This window comes from Macaca nemestrina, chromosome 4 (assembly GCF_043159975.1).
Source record: "Macaca nemestrina isolate mMacNem1 chromosome 4, mMacNem.hap1, whole genome shotgun sequence".
NCBI classification, from domain to species: domain Eukaryota; kingdom Metazoa; phylum Chordata; class Mammalia; order Primates; family Cercopithecidae; genus Macaca; species Macaca nemestrina.
Window position 1 is genome coordinate 177,653,470 of NC_092128.1, and position 22,508 is coordinate 177,675,977.

A 22,508-nucleotide genomic window follows, 5' to 3' on the forward strand; every position below is an offset into this window, starting at 1 on the left:
GCAATAGGTGGAGACCTATTGCAACTGGAGGGTAACTTTTTGCTTAAGTCAGCTTGTAATGGCTGTGTTGTGTTCTCTGGCTAGAAGGGTAGATAAGGGACAAGTAACCCTGAACCTAAAGCACAGAGAACTGGCCCCAACAACCACGAGTCTAAATCACTGTATGCTAAAGCCCCTCACTCCAATCTTCTGTCCCTGGTACCGCCCTATGACACAGGTGTGGCTCACAGTACCATCACTGGGGACAGACTGCTGGGTGGCATGCTGCTGCAGGGCTGAGAGTCGCATTTTTAAAGGTTAGTTCATTTAATTAAAAGCACAGCAGGGTGCTGCCTACTTTCATTAAGAAAGGTCATCTTCCCCAGCATAATCTAATGGAAACCAGGGCAGCATTCAGAGATAGGAACTATCACAACTTGATTTTGCCCTCTTAGGGTAAGATACGGCAAAGAATGACCAGCCACCTCCTAGCAGGGTGCTGAGGCTGGCTGGTGCAGTAGGTGGAGATTTAGCAGATGACAATGTATTTCTGAAAAAGTCTGTTTTTCCTCTAAAAGGCATTCTAGGAACCAGGAGAGAGAAGGGAGAAAGGAGGGGAAGTGGAAGGTCAGGAGAGAGGGAGAGAAAGGAAAGGAGGTGAGGAGACAGGAGAAAAACCTCACCACCAAGCATTAGCATTTATTTTGCAGTTACAACATTTTTATTTTAAATTGTGCTAAGAGGCCTAGGATTTCTTTCTTCAATAATAATGATTTTTATGGTTTATAGTTCACGAGGCCTTCATATTCATTATGTTGAGATTTATTTTCCAAAAAGTGTTTACAATCTTAAGTTTTTTCAACTTTGTAGCAAAGCTCATTTCACATTAAAACATCCTTTTAGCAAAGTCTCAACATACTATAGTGAAATTAATACAGGCTTTTCTAAGCATTTATAAGTGTTAATAAGCCTTGCTAGTCTGCTGGCATAGCATATATGGTGCTACGGTATTCTGAATATTCAGCATCTAAATCTGCTCATTTCATACACATATGCACATGAGTTCACAAACACACATGCATGCAGGTACATTTTTTAAGCTGCAGAACCCATTGGCCTGAAAAAATACACACAGTTTCTGAAAGTGCCTAAGTTACTCATGGGAAAATAAAGTTTACTGTTTAATAGACTGAACAATATTTTCATGTTCATGATGGTTTTTTACTTCCACTCATACACAAATATTTATTAAGTGCCTACTATGTGGCAGGCACTGTTCCAGGAACAGATTAAGCAGCTGCAAGCAATGTAGACACTGTAATCTTTGCATTTTAATAAAATTGCTAACTCACACTAACCACTTACCATAAGCCTGATATTATTGTAAGCTCTCTGTTTGTATTATGTCCTTTCATCCTCACAACACAACCCCAGGAGGCAGGGGCTTTTATAATCCCACTTGAGAAACCAGGAGTCCTAAGAACAGAGAAGTTAAGTTACTTGCCCAAGATCACACAGCCGGTTGCTGGCAGAGCTGGGATTTGAATCCAGGCCAACCCTCCTGACTGCTGTACATTGCTGTAGTTTAACAAGAACAACTCTAAACTAAGGTGGGTGTCCGTCCATAAAGGTGAATGCTGTCCACATTCAGCATTCAGAGATAACAGCGATCACAAGTGTAGGTATACACACCTTCACACTCACTGCACTCTCAGCTGAGCCATGAAAATTACTAAGATTAATAAGCAGCAACAAACCCTGCACCTAGGGAAAAGAAAATAAATACACAGAAAAATAAGCGAAAATCAAACAGTGACCTAATATAAAACCGGTGACAACATACTCATTGACATGAAAACAAGATCCTTGATAAAGACTAAATAAATATTTTCTGAGTATCTCCTGTCCTCGATACGATCACAAAGGTTACTATGCTACGTGCAATTCTCATAGCATCCTAGTAAGCCACCATCTGGCCCTCTTTACAGACACAAAGCTGAAGATGCTCAGAATCTCAGGCACAGCCCTGAAGGCAGCCAGCTGCGTCCACTTCATTCCAAGCCACAAATGCAACACAGAATGTTCTATGCTAAAGTCACCCCCACAACCACCAAGCGCTCTACCCCACCCCATTTCACCCTGTATCTAGTTTGAAAGATACATCTCGAATTCAGCTATTCTAGAAAGTGATACCAATGTCATGTACCCCGAATCACTTTCCAGACACCTGCAGGTGTTTCCAGGCAGTTCATGAGCTGTAACACAGCGAATTTTTCCGAAGGGTGGTCTGTTTTGAGGAGCTGCACAGCAGTTGCACTGATTGCGGACCAGCCCTGAGAACCACAGGTTGGGTACATGTGAGGGAAGCTGTACAAATTCCCCAGAATCGTGACTCCAGCCCAGAACACTGTCACTACTGGACCAGGGCAGTGTAATTCTGGAATCATCCGGGTGACCTGCCTACTAGCAAAAGCTTTTCCTTCTTAATCTACTGAGTCACCTAGTATCTGAAGCCCGCTCAGAAAATTCCCATTATCTCTGAAATAAAATGTTTTCATCTGAGTTCTCTCTCTGTATTTCTTTATGCTGATTTTTCATATTTCATATTCTTTTCATGATAATGCTGACACTTTCAGTCATCTTCAGGAGGAGGGTCATTCCTTTCAAAAGTCTCCCCCTCAGGTGATCTCGCTCCCCTATTTGTATTCTAAACAAAGGGGGCAGCATCTCCCAGCAGCAGGGAATAGGTACACTCCGGAAGCGGCTTTCTCACCTGCATGGTTTCTGCTGGAGGGAGAGGGGTGTCTCTCCACTTGAAAGGTTCAATTACACACTTATCTTTATAATAATAGCTTCTCTGTAGCACAAGGCATGACTTCTCCCTTCTGAAAGTGCACTTTGCCTTTGATGCCTGAAATAAAGTGTAAGTCAACCAGCAAGCTCCACCGCAGAACACACATGAAGTTACTGCCCCCCAGCGGTGACCACTGGTCTTTGACCAGCATTGGACTAGCCCTAGGTGCAAAGCTCTCAGGCCCCTCCACAAGCTGGAGACTGCTCTCCTGCAGCCCCCTACCTGCGGCCTGGGGACAGCCTTCCCTGGCAATGTTACCGGGTACCCCTGGTCCAGCTGGCTTGGACTCCCGAAGTCCTCCCAGTTTATATGCTCCGGGTGCTTTTGGATGGCTCTGGGAAAGGGGAGAACATTATTCGTCAGAGAATTAAGTGGGCAGAGTAAAACCAGCAGGCTGCAAGAAAAAAAGACCTGCTTTTGAGTTCTGCCAATATCTATTGAGCACCCTTGAGGACATTTCGTCACCCTTCTCAGCACGAACTTCTCATTGAAGAGATGAAAGGCACAGCCTCGGAAGAACCTTCTTGCCCCAGGACTTCGAGAGCCCCAGAGTCGGATATCCAGTTACCCCGGGATTCCACAGTGCTTATTATTTTTATAAAGAGTGAAGAAGCTTCATCTATGAAACAGGGAAATAATAGTATCTGTCTTAGAAGGTTGTAAGGAGGATTCAAAGAGGTGATGTACTTAAAATATCTGGCACAAGTGGTAAGTGCTAAGTAAATAGGGGACCTATAATTGATTGTATAATTACTAATTATAATTTATCATTCAAGCTTCAGAGTGGGAGGGGTTGCTACTAATGATTTTCCTTGGATGACAGGCATAAACCAGGATGGACAAAGTGGGATGAGACATGTCACCTTATCAATCAATATTGCTATCATGACATTTGGAAAAGTCTTCAATGACTGGCAGATGTTTTGAGAAACATTTTACTCAAGTGATCTGGCATTGTGAGGCTATTTTTGGCAAATCTTCAAGCAGTAACCAGACAGAATTCGTCTTGGGGTCACTTTTTTTTCTTTCTGAGACGCAGCTTGCTCTGTCGTCCAGGCTGAAGTGCAGTGGCACAACTTTGGCTCACTGTAACCTCCGCCTCCCGGGTTCAAGCAATTCTCCTGCCTTAGCCTCCCGAGTAGCTAGGATTACAGGCACCCACCACCACGCCTGGCTAATTTTTGTATTTTTTAGTAGAGATGGGCTTTTGCCATGTTGGCCAGGCTGGTCTTGAACTCCTGACCTCAGATGATCTGCCTGCCTCAGCCTCCCAAAGTGCTGGAATTACAGGGATAAGCCACAGCACCCAGCCATCTTGGGGTCATTTAAATCATCCCTGACACACGGTTCAGATCAGTACTGCATATGTTTCCAAGACCCACTGAAGACACAAAGTTTAAGTGACTGAAATGTATCTCCTCTCTAGCCAAATGCTGGACAAAAGAGCGTATGGGTGGAAGCCAGAGAAGCTGTATGGAAAAGAACTAGAATCACACTGAAGAAATGCTCTTTTTTGAGCAGATTCCTACTTGGAAAAGTCGGATTTACCTTATGAGGGTGTGGGGAGTGAGAGGCAAGTGGGCTCTGAGTTCCATGAAGGGAGACGTGGTGTCTGTCATTCACCAAGATCTGTCTAGGGCTGTGCCCTCCTTACACTGGGGAAGTGGGCTGCCAGCCTGGGGTCCCACAGCTGGTTTTGCAACCAGCACAGTGCTCAGAACATAGATGGCACCCAAAAGGTATTTGTTGAATGAATGAATGGAATGATGGAGCCAGGATTCAAATCTGGGTCTGCCTGGCGCCAGTGTCCAGGCACTGCCTTCCACCTAAGCACCAGGGTGCCACCTGCCTGGCACGCCATTGGCACGCATAAACATCCGTTACATATATGTGATAGTTAATATTAAGTGTCAACTTGATTGGATTGAAGGATGCAAAGTATCATTCCTGGGGTGTGTCTGTGAGGGTGTTGCCAAAGGAGATTAACATTTGAGTCAGTGGGCTGGGAAAGGCAGACCCACCCTCTATCTGGGTGGGCACCATCTAATCAGCCGCCAGAATAAAGGCGGCAGAAGATTGCGAAAAGAGTAGACTGGCTTAGCCTCCCAGCCTCCATCTTTCTCCTGTGCTGGATGCTTCCTGCTCTCGAACATCAGACTCCAAACTCTTCAGCTTTGGGACTCAGACAGGCTTCCTTGCTCCTCAGCTTGTAGACAGCCTATTGTCGGACCTCACCTTGGGATTGTGTGAGTCAGTACTCCTTAATAAATTCCCCTTTAACTCCCCTTTATATATATCGATCTATCCAATTAGTTCTGTCCCTCTAGAGAACCCAAATACAATATAAATACATGACGGAAAGAATGAAGAGTCATAACTCGTGTGAATCTCGGTTTCCCGTAGGTAAAAATACTCTCTTCACAGAACTGTCCTAGGATTGAAATGAGATGTGAAAGGTATACGAAAAATTCACGTGCATTAATGCCACGCTTTAAGATGATGAGCAGCAGCTGGGCACAGTGGCTCACGCCTGTAATCCTAGCACTTTGGGAGGCCGAGGCGGGTGGATCACAAGGTCAGGAGTTCGAGACCAACCTGGCCAACATGGTGAAACCTCATCTCTACTAAAAATACAAAAATTAGTTGGGTGTGGTGGCAGGCGCCTGTAATCCCAGCTATTCAGGAGGTTGAGGCAGGAGAATCACTTGAACCTGGGAGGCGGAGGTTGCAGTGAGCCAAGACTGTGCCATTGTACTCCAGCCTGGGCAACAGAGTAAGACTCCGCCTCAAAAAAAAAAAAAAAAAGATGATGAGCAGCACAGGCTTTAGAGTTAGCTGAAACTGGGTTTGAGTCTAGGGACCAACAGTTCCTTACCTGTATGACCTCAGACAGGTTACTTGGCCTCAGATTCCTCTTCTGTAGAATGGGGATGATAACAGTACCTATGCCATAGGGTTCTTGTAAGGATAAAATGATACATATTGTGGAGTCCTGATAAGTAAACAACAATGAGAAAAGCGCCCCAGATGGGGGAGAGCAATGAACAGCAATTCTGAGAAATGGCTAATCACAAACAACCCCCAGGCACGGTGACCTTGTTCAGCACATAGCCCCCTCCAGCACAAGCCTATAAAACTTCCTTCCAGCCTCTGCTGCTTGGCAGACAGCCCCTTCTCTGCTGTGCTGCCTGTTGCACCCCTGCAACATATTTTCATACTTTCTCTAATAAATCTGGCTTTCTTTACCTACAACTGTCCTGGTAAATTCCTTTACTGCCTGTGACACTGGCCCCAGCTAGGTGCACCCGTGACATGTATTACATAAACAGCGTACTTAATATACAAAATAAAGCACTGTATATTAATGAAGAGGAACTATTTTATTATCTTTAAAGCACAAAGACTAACAAAAATTAAAGGTGATTATTAAGGACTAAACGCTTGCATCCCCCAAATCCAAATGCGGAAGCCCTAATCCCCAGTGTGGCTTTATTTGGAGATGAGGCCTCTAAGGAAGTAATTAGGCTAAAGGAGGTCGGAAGGGTGGGGCCCTAATATAATAGGATTAGTGTTCTCATAAGAAGAGACACCAGAGAGCTTGCTCTTCTCTCCACACACTGACGAAAGACCACATAGGGACATGGGGAGAAGGGGGCCATCTGCACCCCAGAGGAGAGGCCTCACCAGAAACAGACCATGCTGGGACCTTGACCTCAGACTTGCAGCCTCCAGAACTGTGGGAAATGCATTTCTGTTGCTCAAGCCTCCTAGTCTGTGTTTTTTGTTATGGCAGCCTGAGAAGATTAATACAGTGATAAAATAAGACAAGTTATTGTTATGTTGAGGAACTTTATGAATTAAATAACATTTTTGTCTCTGAATTGTGAATTCAGGCTGACCTCAAATATCTCTCTCTTTGGCATTAATTATGATTGCACATGGGAATTTCATATGGCACCTGCTGAAATTAGTAACTAAAGGAAAAGTACTGGACCTTTCCAAGTTATAAAAGGTTTAGTTTCCCGAGTTCTTTGTTCAAAAATACGGTGGGTAACTGCTCTTGATACTTGGAAACTTAGTAACCTAGCTATAGTCCTCTCAATGAAGTGCTCCACGTTAAACTGTAGCAGCTAAAACTGTATTCTTTTATGCAGCTGAAGCTAAAAAGAAAAAAATCAGATTAGGAAAAAAATCCTTTTTCCCCCCCTGCAAATAAGTATTTTTAATAATGTCAGGGATTTGTTTGCATTTGCTCCCTTTTTTTTTTTTTTTTTCTTTTGAGACAGAGTCTTGCTCTGTATCCCAGGCTGGAGTGCAGTGGTGCGATCTCAGCTCACTGCAACCTCTGCCTCCAGGGTTCAAGCGGTTCTCAGCCTCAGCCTCCTTAGTAGCTGGGACTACAGGCACGTACCACGGCGCTGAGCTAATTTTTGTGTTTTCTAGTAGAGATGGGGTTTCACCATGTTGGCCATGCTGGTCTCAAACTCCTGGCCTCCCAAAGTGTTGGAATTATAGGCAGGAGTCACCACGCCCGGCCTTAGAAAGAAATCTTCATATGCATTTCTAAACATGGATTGTTCCACAGAAGTCAAAAAAGTTTACAAAGAAAAAACTGTACTAACGAATATCTATCTGTGGTAGGCAGCCTATAGCAGGGGTTGCCAACCTCCGGGCCACAGACCAGTGCCAGTCCATGGCCTGTTAGGAAGCAGGCCGCACAGCAGGAGGTGAGTGGCGGGTGAGCCAGCAAAGCTTCATCTGTATTTACAGCCACTGCCCATTGCTCACATTACTGCCTGAGCTCTGGCGGCAGCACAGTCCCATAGGAGCGTGAACCCTATTGTGAACTGTGCACGTGAGGGATCTGGGTTGCCCGCTCCTTATGATAATCTAATGCCTGATGATCTGTCACTGTCTCCCATCACCCCCGGAAGGGACCATCTAATTGCAGGGAAACAAGCTTAGGGCTTCCACTAATTCTACATTATGGTGAGTTGTATAATTATTGTATTATATAATAATAGAACTAAAGTACACAGTAAATGTAATGCATTTGAATTATCCCAAAACTAGCTCCCTGCCCCTGGTCTGTGGAAAAACTGTCTTCCATGAAACTGGTTCCTGGTGCCAAAAATGTTGGGGACCACTGGCCTATAGGATGGCCCCCAGAGATCCCCACGTCCTGGTATTCATGCCCTTTTGCAATTGCCTCTCCCTGAGTGAGATTTGCACTTACCAACTCACTTCTCAGGAATAGAGTACAGCGAAAGTGATGGGATATCACTGAGATTAGGCTACAAAAAGATGGTGGAGCCCATTCCATCTGGCTTGCTCTGAGGGACGCCTGCCGCCATGCTGCAAGCCACCTATGGAGAGGGTGCAGCATCCGCCACACGAGTGAGCCTGGCAGTAGATACCACTCCTTCAGTTCAGCCTTCAGATGAAACCACAACTGGTATTTTATTGCAGCCGTGGTAGAGACTCTGAGGCAGGGGCACCAGCCTAAGCCATCCCTGAATTTCTGACCCACAGACACTGTGACATAATTAACATTGATTATTTAAGCCACTAAATGTGGGGTTCATTTGTTACATGGCAGCAGATAACTAATACACAAACCTGTATTGTATATACAGACCCAATCACTCTGACAGGCATTTTATGTGTATCATAAAATGTGAGTACTATCAACAGTCCCATTTACAGGCAGGGAAACCAAGGCATTGATAGGATAAATAGCTTCCCAGAGTCACACTGCATAAGTGGGAAAGGCATGCTTAAGACCCATAGCCTTAACCAGTATGCTTCCCAGCCTCCTCAGGTGGACTTCACTGGGGAATGTGAGCATATTAAACCCAATTAAATCTTCAGAGATGAAAAAAATAAAACAACCCTACCCCAACTAAATCAAATAAAGAATTTCTACGATGATTGAAATTTACACAACATGAAGCCAACCCTTTCCCCAACGTCAAAGTTTGAGTTAAGGTAATTGATATTCTCCTGATGTTACACTTTGAAAATGTTTCTGTTTTTCCCAAGAAGAGCCATTTTTACTTTCTACTGCCATGGTATAGCCTCCTAACGCTCAGAGATCACGGCAGAATGATTGGCTGTGTCTCATCAGCAAGCTCATGCTTTGATGGTTACTAGTATTTACAAAGGAAAAAATTGTCTCTCACAACTGAACTGTATGTGACATGACTGGCACTTTCCAAGCATCCTTGCGATGAGTCCTAATGATTCCGCATAGAAAATGTACACCAGGGTCTATCCATCCCACACACGCTGATGTGTGCACAATCACTGTTACTGTACCAGGAGTGATGCATTCCCAGACCTGCGCAAACAGGCCCCTCGGTGATATGTATGAAAATGAGTGGATCACATTTTTTTAAAAGGAGAGAAACAAAGAGACAAAGAATATAGCCTGAAATATAAACATTGGAACCAACAGCCCCCCTGCTTTAGCTATTCTGCTCTAGCACAAAGCCTATTTTTTGTTCCTTTATGTAATTGTCCTGAGGCTGGAAAAGCCTGAAGTTGCAGGCAGTAACATTTAAAGCTACTGCTATGGAGGAAAAAATGCTGTAAGTAATGAAGATGACAGCAGATTGAGATGAGAGGGGAACCAAGCACTTGTTAGGGGGTGGAGTAGTGAGGAGGATTAAAAGCAGCTCTGGATGTCAAAAACATCTGATTTTAGAGTCAGAAACCCTAAAATTAGAAAAATAGTGGATAACTGAAAATAAACTTCGCACATATGTAACATGTAGCTTTCAAAAATGTACAACATTCTGAACCTTCCCAAATAAATTAAACGCCATACCATATTGGAGATAAGATCATTTAAGGGGAAATTTTATTCATAATTTAAATCTGAGAAACCGCATGCCTCACCCTCACACTAGGGTGAAAAGTGAAAATGGCCTAAAACTGCCTGGATTTTCCAGTGCAATAGAACCCAACTGTTACTCTCCCGCTAGGATGTCACATTCTACAATATGCTACGACAGACTGACTTGGAAAAGGAACAGGCAGAAATGCAGCCAAGTATATACAACCTCAGGAGTGGAAACTGTGTACATCAGCAGGGCCACCTTAGGTCCTCAAACACTTCAATCATCAAATTGCTTTCGAATGATGTCTTGCTACCAGAAAACGAGTTTTGGGAGGCCAAGTGCGTGATCCGCCGTTTGGGTGGAGAGTGAGCAATTAACGCGAAGGGAGGCAACCTAAGGTTGAAACAATCTCCTGGTCTGTGGGTGCCAGTAACCCTGCCTGCAGGCCACAGGGTCAAACAAGACTCAGGAGAAGGAAGCCTGCAGCCCAAGGGCCTGGTTCCCAGTTCAGGAAACCGAGGCACAGAAAGGGTAAGTCATCTAGCTGGAAGTGGAGCTTCATCATATTTTCAGGGATCTTTTTAAGATATAAGATACCTCTGGTCAGGCCAAACCCTGACTTCAGACAACGAATCTCAACCTCAACTATCAGAATTATCTGAGGAGCTTTCCAGGCGATTCCCAGCCCCAGAGATTGGAATGGGATTGGAGTGGCCTGGAAATGGGAATTTTTCAAAACTCCCTAGAGACTGTGACGTGCAGCTAAGGTTGGAAGCACTGCTTAAAGGTCTCCACTCACATAAAGAATGTAAGGATGTCACTTCTACTTCTTTTATGCTGATCTGAATATTTTGTTATTAAAAGAAAGTCATCATAATACCGTATCTGTCACAAATCTTAGGTGAGTTTTTTTTTTTTTTTTTTTTTTCAAGTAAGTTTACTCAAGAGAAGAGAGTAAATTTTTCTATAATATTCTGACTTAGCCTTCGGACAAAGTTCTATGAATCAAGTATACATTCATATTTTGGACAACTGAAAAAGGGGTATTTGTTTCCATTACTATACGGAACTATATTCCCAGCTTGGAAATGAACAGAATATTATCTGAGAACTCTTAAATTCCTGGTCAGCTTGATGATGACTGAATAAACTCTTATTCCAGTGAACCAACTAACCATTTTCAGCAATTCAAAGCACATGTAATCACTGGTTCAAAGCATTTTGAATTGCTTTGCTTTTCTAAATAGAAAAGAAAAAAAGACTCACGAAAAGAGTACTATAATGGAATATGTTCATCAAATATTTGTACAAACAGAAAATAATCATATTTTAATAAAAGTTTTCATTCATCTGTAACAGTGTGAATCTCTAATACATTTAATTAACAAACTCCTTATACAGTATTTACAATATTGATACTGAGCCAGCCAACGAAAACAAATCTTGCGTATCAGGCCAAGCTAATTATAGTTACAAAACAGCTTCCGACATAAATTTTCAAAAGAACTGTAGTTCAGGTCAATTTTTTTTCTTTCCTTTAAGACTAAGCTTACAGAATCATGTGACTATATGTAAAGAAGTTCGATCCAGTCTTTTTTCCTCATACCATCACCCTCCAGATCCAACAGACTGGCTAAGGAGGGGACGGCCAGACCCCCAGGGACTTTGTCAGCATTGCAGTTGATGATCTGTTTACACAAGGGGAGATACCACCAACCTAAAGTGGACTCACATTTAAATTACATCATCCAAAGGTGACACCCCAGTCTTAATAGTAAGGCTGCCAGATTGAAACCCCAGAAACTACATATTCCCACCTAGAAGGATGGTTTCAGCTAGATGAGAAATGGTCCACTTGCTGGAAGGCTTACCAAGGACCCGCCATGACTTTAGCTCTCGGGTTGCCCACTGCATAAAACCGTTTGCCTTCAGAGACTGGGACTCCCTTAGCCCAGCTGGTTTTTGGGTTTTCACTGATGGCTGTACATCTTACAGGACCCCAGAATTGAACACCAGTGCACAACCCTCCCTCACCCCCATTCTGAAGCTCCAGATTCTCCGAATGGAGAGAAGAGGCTCAGATGGAGGCTCTACCCCTTTCTCCGTCTCCAATACCACCACCCTAGTCCCACTCCCTTCCTATCTCCCCTGGATGATGGCAACAGCCTCCTACCAGGTCTCCTTGCTCCCTCTCTAGCCCACCTAGTTTCCCTCCTGAAGGCCATTCTCCACCAGGCTGTGCAGTTAGAATCACACCTGAATCCTTACCATGGCCCCAGGGGCATGTTTTCCGGCTGCTTATCCAACCAACCTCAGCCACCTCCCACCTCTCTGTCTCTCATGCAACCCTTCATGTCCTTTAAATACATGGAGTTCACCCTGCACTGGAGCTTCTGCACCTGCTAGTCCCTCTGCCGGGACGCCGGCCACACAAACACCTCCTCAGGGAGCTTCCTCCTGTCAGCCTGGTCCAGGCTGTGCAGAGGCCTCCCTGGGCCACTCCATCTAAAGTGGCTCCCTGCTGACTCCTCTGTGTAAGTCCCCGTTATCCACACTGTCCCCAGAGCCATTATCTACCCTTCTGTAGGCCCTGAGAGGATGACCCAACCTATGGACTCCACTTCTGGGGCTCCCTTGCCTCCTGGCTGCCCTTTGAGTTCTGCCAATGAGATCAGAAGCCTGGGAATTTCTTCCCTGCCTTAGCATCTCAACTCCACACCTTCAAGTCTACGGCTCCTGGCAGGTGGCTCCTCACCTGGGTTTCTGGCCATGTGACTTCCTCCCCCAACTCCAGCATCCAGCTGTTGCTCATGGCTGCAGGCCTGGACATCCCTTGTTGGTTCCTTAAGACCTGCCCCAATTCACCAGCTCTTCAAAAAAAAAAACCCATGAACCCCCACAGCATTAGGACCTGACCACTCTGACCAAGTCCCCTCCCCTTGCTCTCTATCCACCTGTTTCCGTCTCTTCATTGCATTTATCACTATCCGAAATTATCTTGTTCACTTGCCTTTTTTCTATTGTCTATCTCCCCCTCAACTACTGGATCCTAAGCTCCATGAAAGCAGGGAGCTTGAAATGTTCCCCGCTCTATCATCTGGGCCTAAACCAGTGGCTGGAACACAGTAAGCAATCAACAGCAAAGCCTGAATGAAGCTACATCGTCTCTGCTCAAAATATCACCGTGTCAGTAAGACCTTCCCTGATCATCTTATGGAAAATAGCCATTTCCCCTCCTCTCCCAGACCTCCACTCCCTCCTCCTGCCTTCCAAGTCTTACTTTTCCCTATAGCATCATTACTTTCTGATATATTTGATATTTCTTTATTGCTTGTTTATCTTCCAAAAAAAGGTCGCCCTGGAGGCTGAAATGTTATTTTATTTACTGATGTAGCCTCAGAGCCTAGGACAGTACCTATCCTGCAGCAAAGTCTCAGTAAGTATTTGTTAAAATGAATAGCTAGTGAAGTGGGCAAACTTTCATGTAACGCAATTTCAGGATTGTCTCCAACGCTGGAAAGAATTCTCTCCAACACTGCAAGTAAGTGCCGTCTTACTTTACTTGACCTTGTTCTAGCAGAAAGACAGCCTAGAACGCCTGAGGAAAAGCACTGAAATGCTGGCTAGTGCTTAGTTTATACGGAGGGGAAAAGGTTTTAGAGTAAGATCAATCAGTAAGACCCTGAGTTCCTGACAATTGTTGCTCTAGAAAGCATGCCTGGAAGCTTACCTAAGCACACGGCCATTGTAATTCCTTTCAGAAAGTAAGCGAACATATAAGTTATAAATAAATGACACTTACGCACACCATTCTGTGTTGCACAGTGGTGGTGTATTGGCAGCAGCCTTCAACTATAGTTCATTGACAGCATTTGTGGACCCGCAGCCAAGCGCTGAAAGCACTGCTTTTTTTGAAAGCTGCTCTCCTAATGGGGCATCTCTCAAAGACCGGTTTCATTCTGCGACGCCCACGCTGTCCAAATTTTGCTCTGCACAATAACTGCAGATTTGAAATAAATTCCTCCTTCCCACCACCATTATTGATTATTCATACCTGCCCCTAACCCTCCAACGTGTATAAATTGTGTGGATTTTGCGGGGGAGAGGCGGGGGAGGGAGTCAACTCCCCATGTACTGGGTGTCCCCGATGGCAGCAAGCCACACCTTCATACAAGGGGGCAAGGTTCTTGACTAAATATCCTAAAGGTCTGAAAGATGGTCCCCTTCCCCCCAACGCCATTCCACCGAAACTGGCTAGCCGCTGGCTAATGAGCAACCACGGATCCTCACCCAAACATTGGCTTTTCTTCCAATAGTGCAGACTGGGAATGCAGGGACATCGTCCTATTTATGAACACTGAGTCACGTCGCCGCTCAACGTCTGTTTCCTCCTCCCTAGGAATGAGGTGACCCCCTCCTCCAGCGCGTAAACGCGGGGCCATGGCGAGAGCGCGGGGGGCGGCGGCGCTGCCCCACCTTGGGGAACGAATTCACCCCGCTGGTCGCACCAGCCTGGGCGCACACCGGGGCCGGGGCGAGCCTGTGGGACCCCGCGGTGAGCTGCGCGCGCCCCGGGGGTGCTCGGGGACCGAGACCCTCGGGGCGCCGCCCCCACGCCCCAGCCCTGAGGGGTCCGCGGCCCAGGGCCCCGGGGGCGTCGCTGCCTCCCCGCCCCGCTCGCGGCCGGGACTGGGCGCTGCGACCCGCGCCGCCTCTTCGGGCAACAAGTGTCCGCCCTCCGCCCCGACGGCCCGCCCGGCGCGGCACTCACCCGGCACAGGCCGTCCACGAACACGCGCGGGTCCAGGTGGCAGGCGATGGTGGCGCTGGGCAGGTCCTGCAGGTCCACCTCCTCCATCTCGCAGTCAATGAAGCTCCAGTCGCCGCCGCCCTCGTCCGCCTCGGCCGGCCCCGAGAGGGGCGCGAAGGGCCGCAGCGTCACCCCGGGCCGCGCTCCCGCCTCGGCCGCCTCCGCCGCCGTCCCGAGCCGGGGCCCGACCACGCCGTCCTCCATCCCCGCGCCCGCGCGACCCTATGCGCCCCAGCGGGCTGCGCCGGGCTCGCGCGCCGGCGCCTCACGCGTTCCCGTCTGCGCCCGGCCGGCAGCTCTGCGGTTAACCCCCTCGGGATCGCGCGGCGGCAGGCGGCGGGCTGTCACCAGGCTCCCAGCGACACGACCTCCCAGCGCCGGCCCCGCCCGTCACCGTTCCGCGCGGGAGGGGCAGAAACCCGGTGCGGCGCCAGCCCGCCCGCCCAGCCCCTACGGCCGGCCACCGGCGGAGCCAACGGTGGCCCCTTTAAGGCCGGCGCCGGTTGGGCTATTGTACCCCGCCCTTCCAGGAGACGGGGCCAATAAAGAAACGGAATTCTCTTCACGTGACCCTCCTTCTGCCGCCCGAAGCCCGAAGCCTCAGGGCGGCCATGTTGGTTAGGGGCAAAGTCCTCGTTGCCAGTTCCGCTTTTCTGACAGCTGGTGCCCGCTGAAGGGCGCCGGGTAGAGTCCTCGGCTCTTGGGCCCTTGGGGTAATAACTGGGGAGGCAACGTTTCTGTGGTTCCCATGTGGTGACGTTTTGAAGCACAGGGACCCACTTTTGGGAATTTAAGCGAGACCTAGTCTCGCTGTGGCTCTGTGGCCACTGGCAAGTGGTTAGATGCTTACCGTATATTGTCAGATATAGTCGCAATAAAGACCGAACTAGAACGATGATAACAATGCCTTACTTTTCTATTTCAGCGTACTAGTCACTATACAATTGTCCAAAATTTATGTAATTAGAAGTAATTTTTCTGAATTACCACTATATGTTATGTACAATAGGACATAACGAAAGAATTAAGAGATCACCCCTTTCCTTTGGGGAACAACGGAAAAATAGAGGACCTCAAGTGAGCAGACATGTCTCTTCCTGAAAAATAGAATTCTTTTTTTTTGGACAGTATGATACAGTGAGAACTTGGGTCTGAATTTCAGCTTTGCTTTTAACTACTTGGACAAATAAACTGAATCTCAGTTTCCTCATCTAAATAAATGACATATTACTAAGAATTCGGTAATTGCTTAATAAATGGTAGCTCTGTTTATGCACTAGGTTCTTTGGAGGTTGTGAAATTAGAGTTGTATTTTTTCTTAGAGTAGGCTTACTCTCTAGTTAGGAAGTGTTAGTAATTATAACAAAAAGTATATCCAACCAACAGCTGAGATTTATTCAGAACTTGCCATGTGCATGGTTCTATGATTACTATTATCACAGTCTTAGGGCAGTCTGTGTCCTCAAGGAGCGAAACCCAAGAGGAATAGTAATACCCATGCAGAAATAACTCACAAAATAGAATGTGATGTAAGGATGTGAAAGGAAAATCTTGGGCCCCCAAAATCAGTAAGGAAAACTAAAGCTGGAAGCTGGGTAGGGCCAACCTGCCTCCCATTCCATTCAAAGTCACCCCTCTGCTCACTGAGACAGATGCATATCACCGAGACAGATTTGCCTCCTTTGGAAAGGCTAATCAGAAACTCAAAGAATGTAACCATTTGTGTATCACCTATCTGTACCCTGAGCGCTCCCTCCCGCCTCCTGCCTTTGCAGTAGTTTTCCTGCCTTCGTTTGAAGTTGTCCTGCCTCTCCAGACCAAACCAATGTACTTCTTACATATATTGATTGATGTCTCATGTCTCCCTAACATGTATAAAACCAGGCTGTCCCTTGATCACCTTGGGTACATGTCCTCAGGACTTCCTGAGGCCTGTCATGGGTGTGCCCTCAACCTTGGCAAATAAACTTTCTAAATTAATTGAGACCCGTCTCAAATTTTCAGGGTTCACAATATATTGCTGATGGGCATGTAAAAAGGCACAGCCACTTTGGAAAACAATTTGGCAATTCCTCAGAAAGTTCTATGTAGAATGACCATATGACCCAGCAATTCTTCTCCTAGGTATACACTTAAAAGAAATGAAAACAGTCGGGCGCCGTGGCTCACGCCTGTGATCCCAGCACTTTGGGTGGCTGAGGCGGGCGGATCACCTGAGGTTGGGGGTTCCAGACCAGCCTGACCAATAAGGAGAAACCCCATCTCTACTAAAAATACAAAATTAGCTGGGCGTGGTGACACATGCCTGTATGGGGTGGCTGAGGCAGGAGAATGTTTTGAACCCTGGAGGCAGAGGTTGCAGTGAGCTGAGATAGCGCCACTGCACTCCAGCTTGGGCAACAAAAGCAAAAACTCTGAAAGGGAAGGGAAGGGAAAGGAAGGGAAGGGAAGGGGACGGGAGGGGAGGGGAGGGGAGGGGAGGGGAGGGGACTCCAGCTTGGGCAACAAAAGCAAAAACTCCAAAAGAAAGGGAAGGGAAGGGAAGGGAAGGGGAGGGAAGGGGAGGGAAGGGGAGGGAAGGGGAGGGAAGGGGAGGGAAGGGAAGGGGAGGGAAGGGGAGGGAAAGGAGAAGGAAGAAATATGCCCACACAGTAATCTGTACACAAAAGTTCACAGCATCATTATTCAAAATAGCCAAAAAGTGGAAACAGTCCAAATGTTCACCAACTGAAGAATGGACAAACCAGGAGTATATCCATACAATGGAATATTTTCCAGCCCTAAAAAGGAATGAAATGCTGATAACATGCCACAACATGGAGGAATCTTGAAAACAACATTATGCTAAGTGGAAGAAGGCAGTCACAAAAGGCCACATGTTATTCCATCTATAAAAATGTTCAGAATAGGCAAATCCACAGAGACAGAAGGTAGTTCAGTGGGTCCCAGGGTTTGTGAAAGGGGATAATGGGAAAGGACTGGTAAAGGGTACGAGGTTTCTTTTGGGGATGAGGAAAATGTTCCAAAATCAATTGTGGTGATACTTGCACAGCTTTTTGAATATACTAAAAAATCACTGAATTGTACCTTAAAGGGTGAATTTCAAGGCATGCAAATTGTATTTCAGTAAGGCTGGTATTTTAAAAGACCACAAGACATTGGATAAAATGCAGCAGAATGGATGACACTGCAAAGCCGAAAACTCTCGGTAAACTCGGCCAGGCATTGTGAAAAGGGTAACAAAAGGATGAGGCACTGGTTTTGGAAAAACAACACCCAGTCATCCTGTTGCTGGGTGGGTCCGTGTTTTCATCCTTAGGACGGTATGCTCTTTCATTGCTGGCTTACCATAAGCTGCTTACAGCATGCAAAGTGGGCCTGTTGGACAAAGTGTTCAAGGGGAAGGAAAGCACCAACAAAACAGAAAGCCAACATGCAAGCAGAGCAAACCCTCACAGCTGGCTCTCTGATGTGTTAAGACAGGAGTGAACAGGAACAACCTCAGGCGAGTGGTGAGGACAAAGTTACCTGTAACTGACTCCAGAATGCAGCTGGTCATCGCTCAGATACAGACCACACCAAACGTTTTCCTCCCCATCTGTGGATCCCCACCTCTCTCCTCTCCTTCCCCATCTGCACTCCCCCAGGAAGCTAAGTGAAGAGGGTGACTTTTCTTAGTTCTCCGACCAGATTAATTACTTGTCTATATAACTCCGAGAATAATAATACTAATCTCTTCTGTGTAGCTCTTAAATCATTAATGGGTATACATGTAAACTAGCCCACATCATCTTAACAAACTGGTGTTATTACTGCAGATTCTTAGAACTGAGGCTCAAAGAGATCAATGACCTTCGCACAAGAAAATAAGCAGAGAGCCCGGTGCGGTGGCTCACGCCTGTAATCCCAGAATTTTGGGAGGCCAAGGCAGGTGGATTACCTGAGGTCAGGAGTTTGAGACCAGCCTGGCCAACATGGTGAAACCCTGTCTCTAGTAAAAATATAAAAATTAGCTGGGCATGGTGGTGCATGCCTGTAATCCCAGCTACTTGGGAGGCTGAGACAGGAGAATCACTTGAACCTGGGAGGTGGAAGTTGCAGTGAGCCGAGATAGGGCCAGTGCACTCCAGCCTGGGCAACAGAGCGAGACTTCATCTCAAAAATAAATAAATAAAATAAAAATAAACAATAGCCTCTCCCAAGGAAGAGAAAAAAGCAAATCTATGAGCTATCAACAGCACAGGCAGAAACGAAATAAAACATGCTCTTTCAACACCATTGCAGACATCTCCAAGGGTGAAATCAACTATACCTAGGGGTAAGCTCTTAAGAGGCTGTGCTGCCATAAAACGTGTACAAATTCCTCACTAGTTCTTTGGAAATTGTTAGCTGGGCCTCTTTTACCAGCTGTGGCAACAGGACCTAAGATCCATCTCTGCTTCCCCCTTTGGCTTCTAAGTAGAGAGCCTTCCTTTTTCATTGGCTCAAAGGAGCTGATTTGATCCAGCTCTTCAGAAGGGGAAGGAACCAAAACAAGTAAAAAAATAATCTCCGTGATTCTTTTTTTTTTTTTTTTTCAAATAGGCAAGGGACACACATTTTAATTAATATATGCTACCACCTCCCAATCATTTCCTCTCCTTACATTTCCTTCATGTCAGCCATTGCAATTACCCAATGTAAAAGGAGAAGAGGCGCTTAGAAAACCGTGTTTGGTTATTTTTGTTCTTAGCACCTGTCTCTTACATCAATTGCAGCCCAGTTATGCAAACGTGCCGATGCATGGATAAATGTGCCCATTCATTTGCCAGGTGGGAAAGTTTTACTCCAGATACTTTTAGTTGCATCCTGTTTTATTCTGGAAATTAAAGGACGCTGTGTTCAGTAGTCACTTGCCAAGTGTTTATTAAATGAACCAAAGGCATTTCTGCACATTCTGAGAAATTATAGACATTTAAAAAATTCATTTAAGGTGGAAGGCAAATTGCTGACTTTCTGAGTGTTTGCTTTCACAGCGAAAGAACAGTACCAAAGACTGCTTCAATGAATAAACCCCTTAAATAATTCATTTGGAAGGCTCTATTTTGTTACCACCTATAAAATGAATACAAATGTTATGCTATTTTATGATTATTGTTTTGTTTTATTTTAGCAATAGGAACTTTTTTTCCCTACTCAAAGTTCATTTTTAAAACCCACTCTTAAAATTTTCTGTTATTTTTGATGGTCTTATGATGCTTTTTTAATTTAGAAAGACAGTTATAAATTTGATTTGAGGGAAAATAGTAGAATTTGGTGACTTTGTCTTTCTAAGTGTGGAAAGGAACTTCACTGACTTTGACATTTCTCTAAGTTCTCTTTGAAGCGTGCTGACACTCTTGTGACTTTTATGCTGAGTTAGGAGTCTTCTGGTTGCCGGCAACCACAACCTCTGAAGCCATCTTAAACAGGAGATCATTTAAATTAAGGATGTAAGGCAACTCTGGAAGCCTAAGGTGAGAATACCGCCTTGGGAAGGGTCTAGAAGATGGACCTTGATGCTGCTCAGAAGCTGGGCTGTCTTCCTGGGCCCTGTTGAGGCTGTCAGAGGTGGGGGATGAACACATAAGCAAATGGGCCTCCACTTCTGAAAGTCAGCAGCCCCAGCATCTCCAGGGAGCGCTCATTGTTCAAAAGGTCTTCCTTTGTTTCAAGCTAAAAGCACGGCTCCTGCAAGAGTATTGCACACTGTCCAGAAGCCAGAGAGACCTGGCCTTCATTGCAGCTCTGTCCTTTATTATCTCTCTGGCCTTGGGAAAACCACTTGACCTCTCTGAGGTCCTGTGTGTAAAAAGGTGATATAAATAGCTTCCTTTCAGAGGTGTTGCAGAGGCCAGACACATGCCCAGCTAATGCCTGCCACAGAGGATGGACTAGAAAGGAAGGACCTCAAATTCTCTTGGTCCCAGCTTTTCATTTTAAGATCTCCTTCTCTTCTATGTCACAGTCTCTTAACACAAAATAATAGGTAAAAGGTCGTCTTCCCCTCTGGCCAGTTTCTCAGGAGTGAATACCAGGGTGGAATCTGGATCCAGGACCAGTGAGCTATTTTGCTTGTTATGAGTTCTTTGGATTTCAAGACAGATGGTACATTAACAATTCATCCCACCTCATCCCTGCCCTATTGACAGGTTTCCCTGGCTTCCCTTGGGAGCCACCTGTGTATGCTGGGCCGGCCTGTCCTGAGATCCGCCTGATGTCACTGACATAATTCCAACAGGACAGATTTCCTTTAAGGCAGGGATGTCCAATCTTTTGGCTAACCTGGGCTACACTGGAAGAACTGTCTTGGGTCACATATAAAATACACTAACACTAATGATAGACGGTGAACTAAAAAAAAAAATTGCAAAAATAATCTCATTATGTTTTAAGAAAGTTTACTAATTTTTGTTGGGCCACACTCAAAGTTGCCCTGGGCTGCATGCAGCCTGAAGTCTGTGGGGTGGATAAACTTGCTTTAAGGGGTTGGGGTAGGGCATCCTTGGTGCTTCTCCCAATGTCCTCCCTCAGGGTTGGGTTTTAATTGGTGTGATGTGTTCCTTCCTTGATTCTACCCTATACTGTAGAAGCCATATCTTATTTGCCAGTGGCATCGAATAGTGCCTGGTGTGTTGAATAATGATGACTTCTTGCTTGTATACTCACCCGGAGGAAGGCTAAAGTGACAACACTAAGCAAGCCTTGTCCAGGCCTGACTCAGCCTGACTTTGGGTCAGGGGACTCCTACTCTCATTGGGATGCTGTTATGGTTTGGTTGTGTCCCCACCCAAATCTCGTCTTGAATTGTAGCTCCCATAATTCCCACGTGTTGTGGGAGGGACCCAGTGGGAGATAATTGAATCATGGGGTTGGTTTCCCCTGTATTATTCTCGTGGTAGTGAATAAGTCTCATGAGATCTGATGGTTTGATAAAGAGAAGCCCCTTTTGCTTGGTTCTCATTCTCCCTTTGTCTGCTGCCATGTAAGATGTGCCTTTGCTCTTCCTTTATCTTCTGTCATGATTGTGATGCCTCCCCAGCCATGTAGAACTGTGAGTTCATTAAACCTCTTTCCTTTGTAAATTACCCAGTCTTGGGTATGTCTTTATCAGCAGTGTGAAAGCAGACTAATACAGATGCTATGTGCAGAGCGTTATCTAGATGCTAGAGCTATGACAGTCCACAGAACAGACAAGGTCCCTGACTTCTTGAAGTGTACTTCCTAGTGGTAGTGGAGGGAAGGAGAGAGATGGACAATAAATAAAATAAGTAAATACAACACGTGAATGTTGATGATACGCATGGTGAAGTACAAAGGAACAAAAAATAAAGCAAGGAAGAGGAATTGGAAATAGGGAGGAGAAAAGATTTCAGCTCTGGCAACCAGGGAAGACTGAAGAAGGGGAAGAGTGCCATGGCTACTTCTGGAAAAGAGCACTTCAGGCAGAGGAACAAGTGCAAAGTCCCTGGGGCAGCAGCTGCTCATCTTGTTGAAGCAACAGTGCAAAGGCTGTGATGGGTTTCTTCTGGGGCTGAGTGAGTGATCAAGGGGGTGAGTAGTGTAAAGAAAAGTAATAGGGTCAGGTCATATAGAACTTTGTAGGGCACAGAAAGGAGTTTGGGTTTCATCCTTATTGAGACAGGGAGCTGGTGGAGGCTTGAGCAGAAAGTAGCTAACCTGATCTTTCTTATGACTACTGGGAGGACTCATTCGGGAGCTGTGTGCACAGAAACTGTATAGGGACAAGTGTGGAAACCGGGGACCTCTCAGGAGGCTGTTGCCATCATCCCGGTGGGAAGAGGTGGGAACTTAGGTCTGGATGGAAGACCCGAAGTGGTAAGAAAATGGTAAGATACTTTCTATGTTTTGAAGGCTCAGACAACAGGATTTCCTCAGGTTATTAGTTTCCCATGGATGTGATAATAAATTACCACAAGCTTAGTAGCTAAAACAATACAAATGTATGGTTCTGGGGGGCAAAAGTCTAAAATAGGGAAAAGGG

The 22,508-nt window shown here is 45.8% G+C and overlaps 1 protein-coding gene across 1 annotated transcript in view; it reads right to left on the reverse strand.

Annotated features, from left to right (window-relative positions):
• Positions 1 to 14,834, reverse strand: part of LOC105472679 (regulator of calcineurin 1) — a 98,783-nt gene extending 83,949 nt beyond the window's left edge. Inside the window, exon 1 of the mRNA XM_011726141.3 lies at positions 14,447 to 14,834. Coding sequence (XP_011724443.2) covers positions 14,447 to 14,689 — 243 coding nt within the window. The 5' untranslated portion in view covers positions 14,690 to 14,834. The remainder of the gene's footprint in view (positions 1 to 14,446) is intronic.
• Positions 14,835 to 22,508: the final 7,674 nt, after the last annotated feature.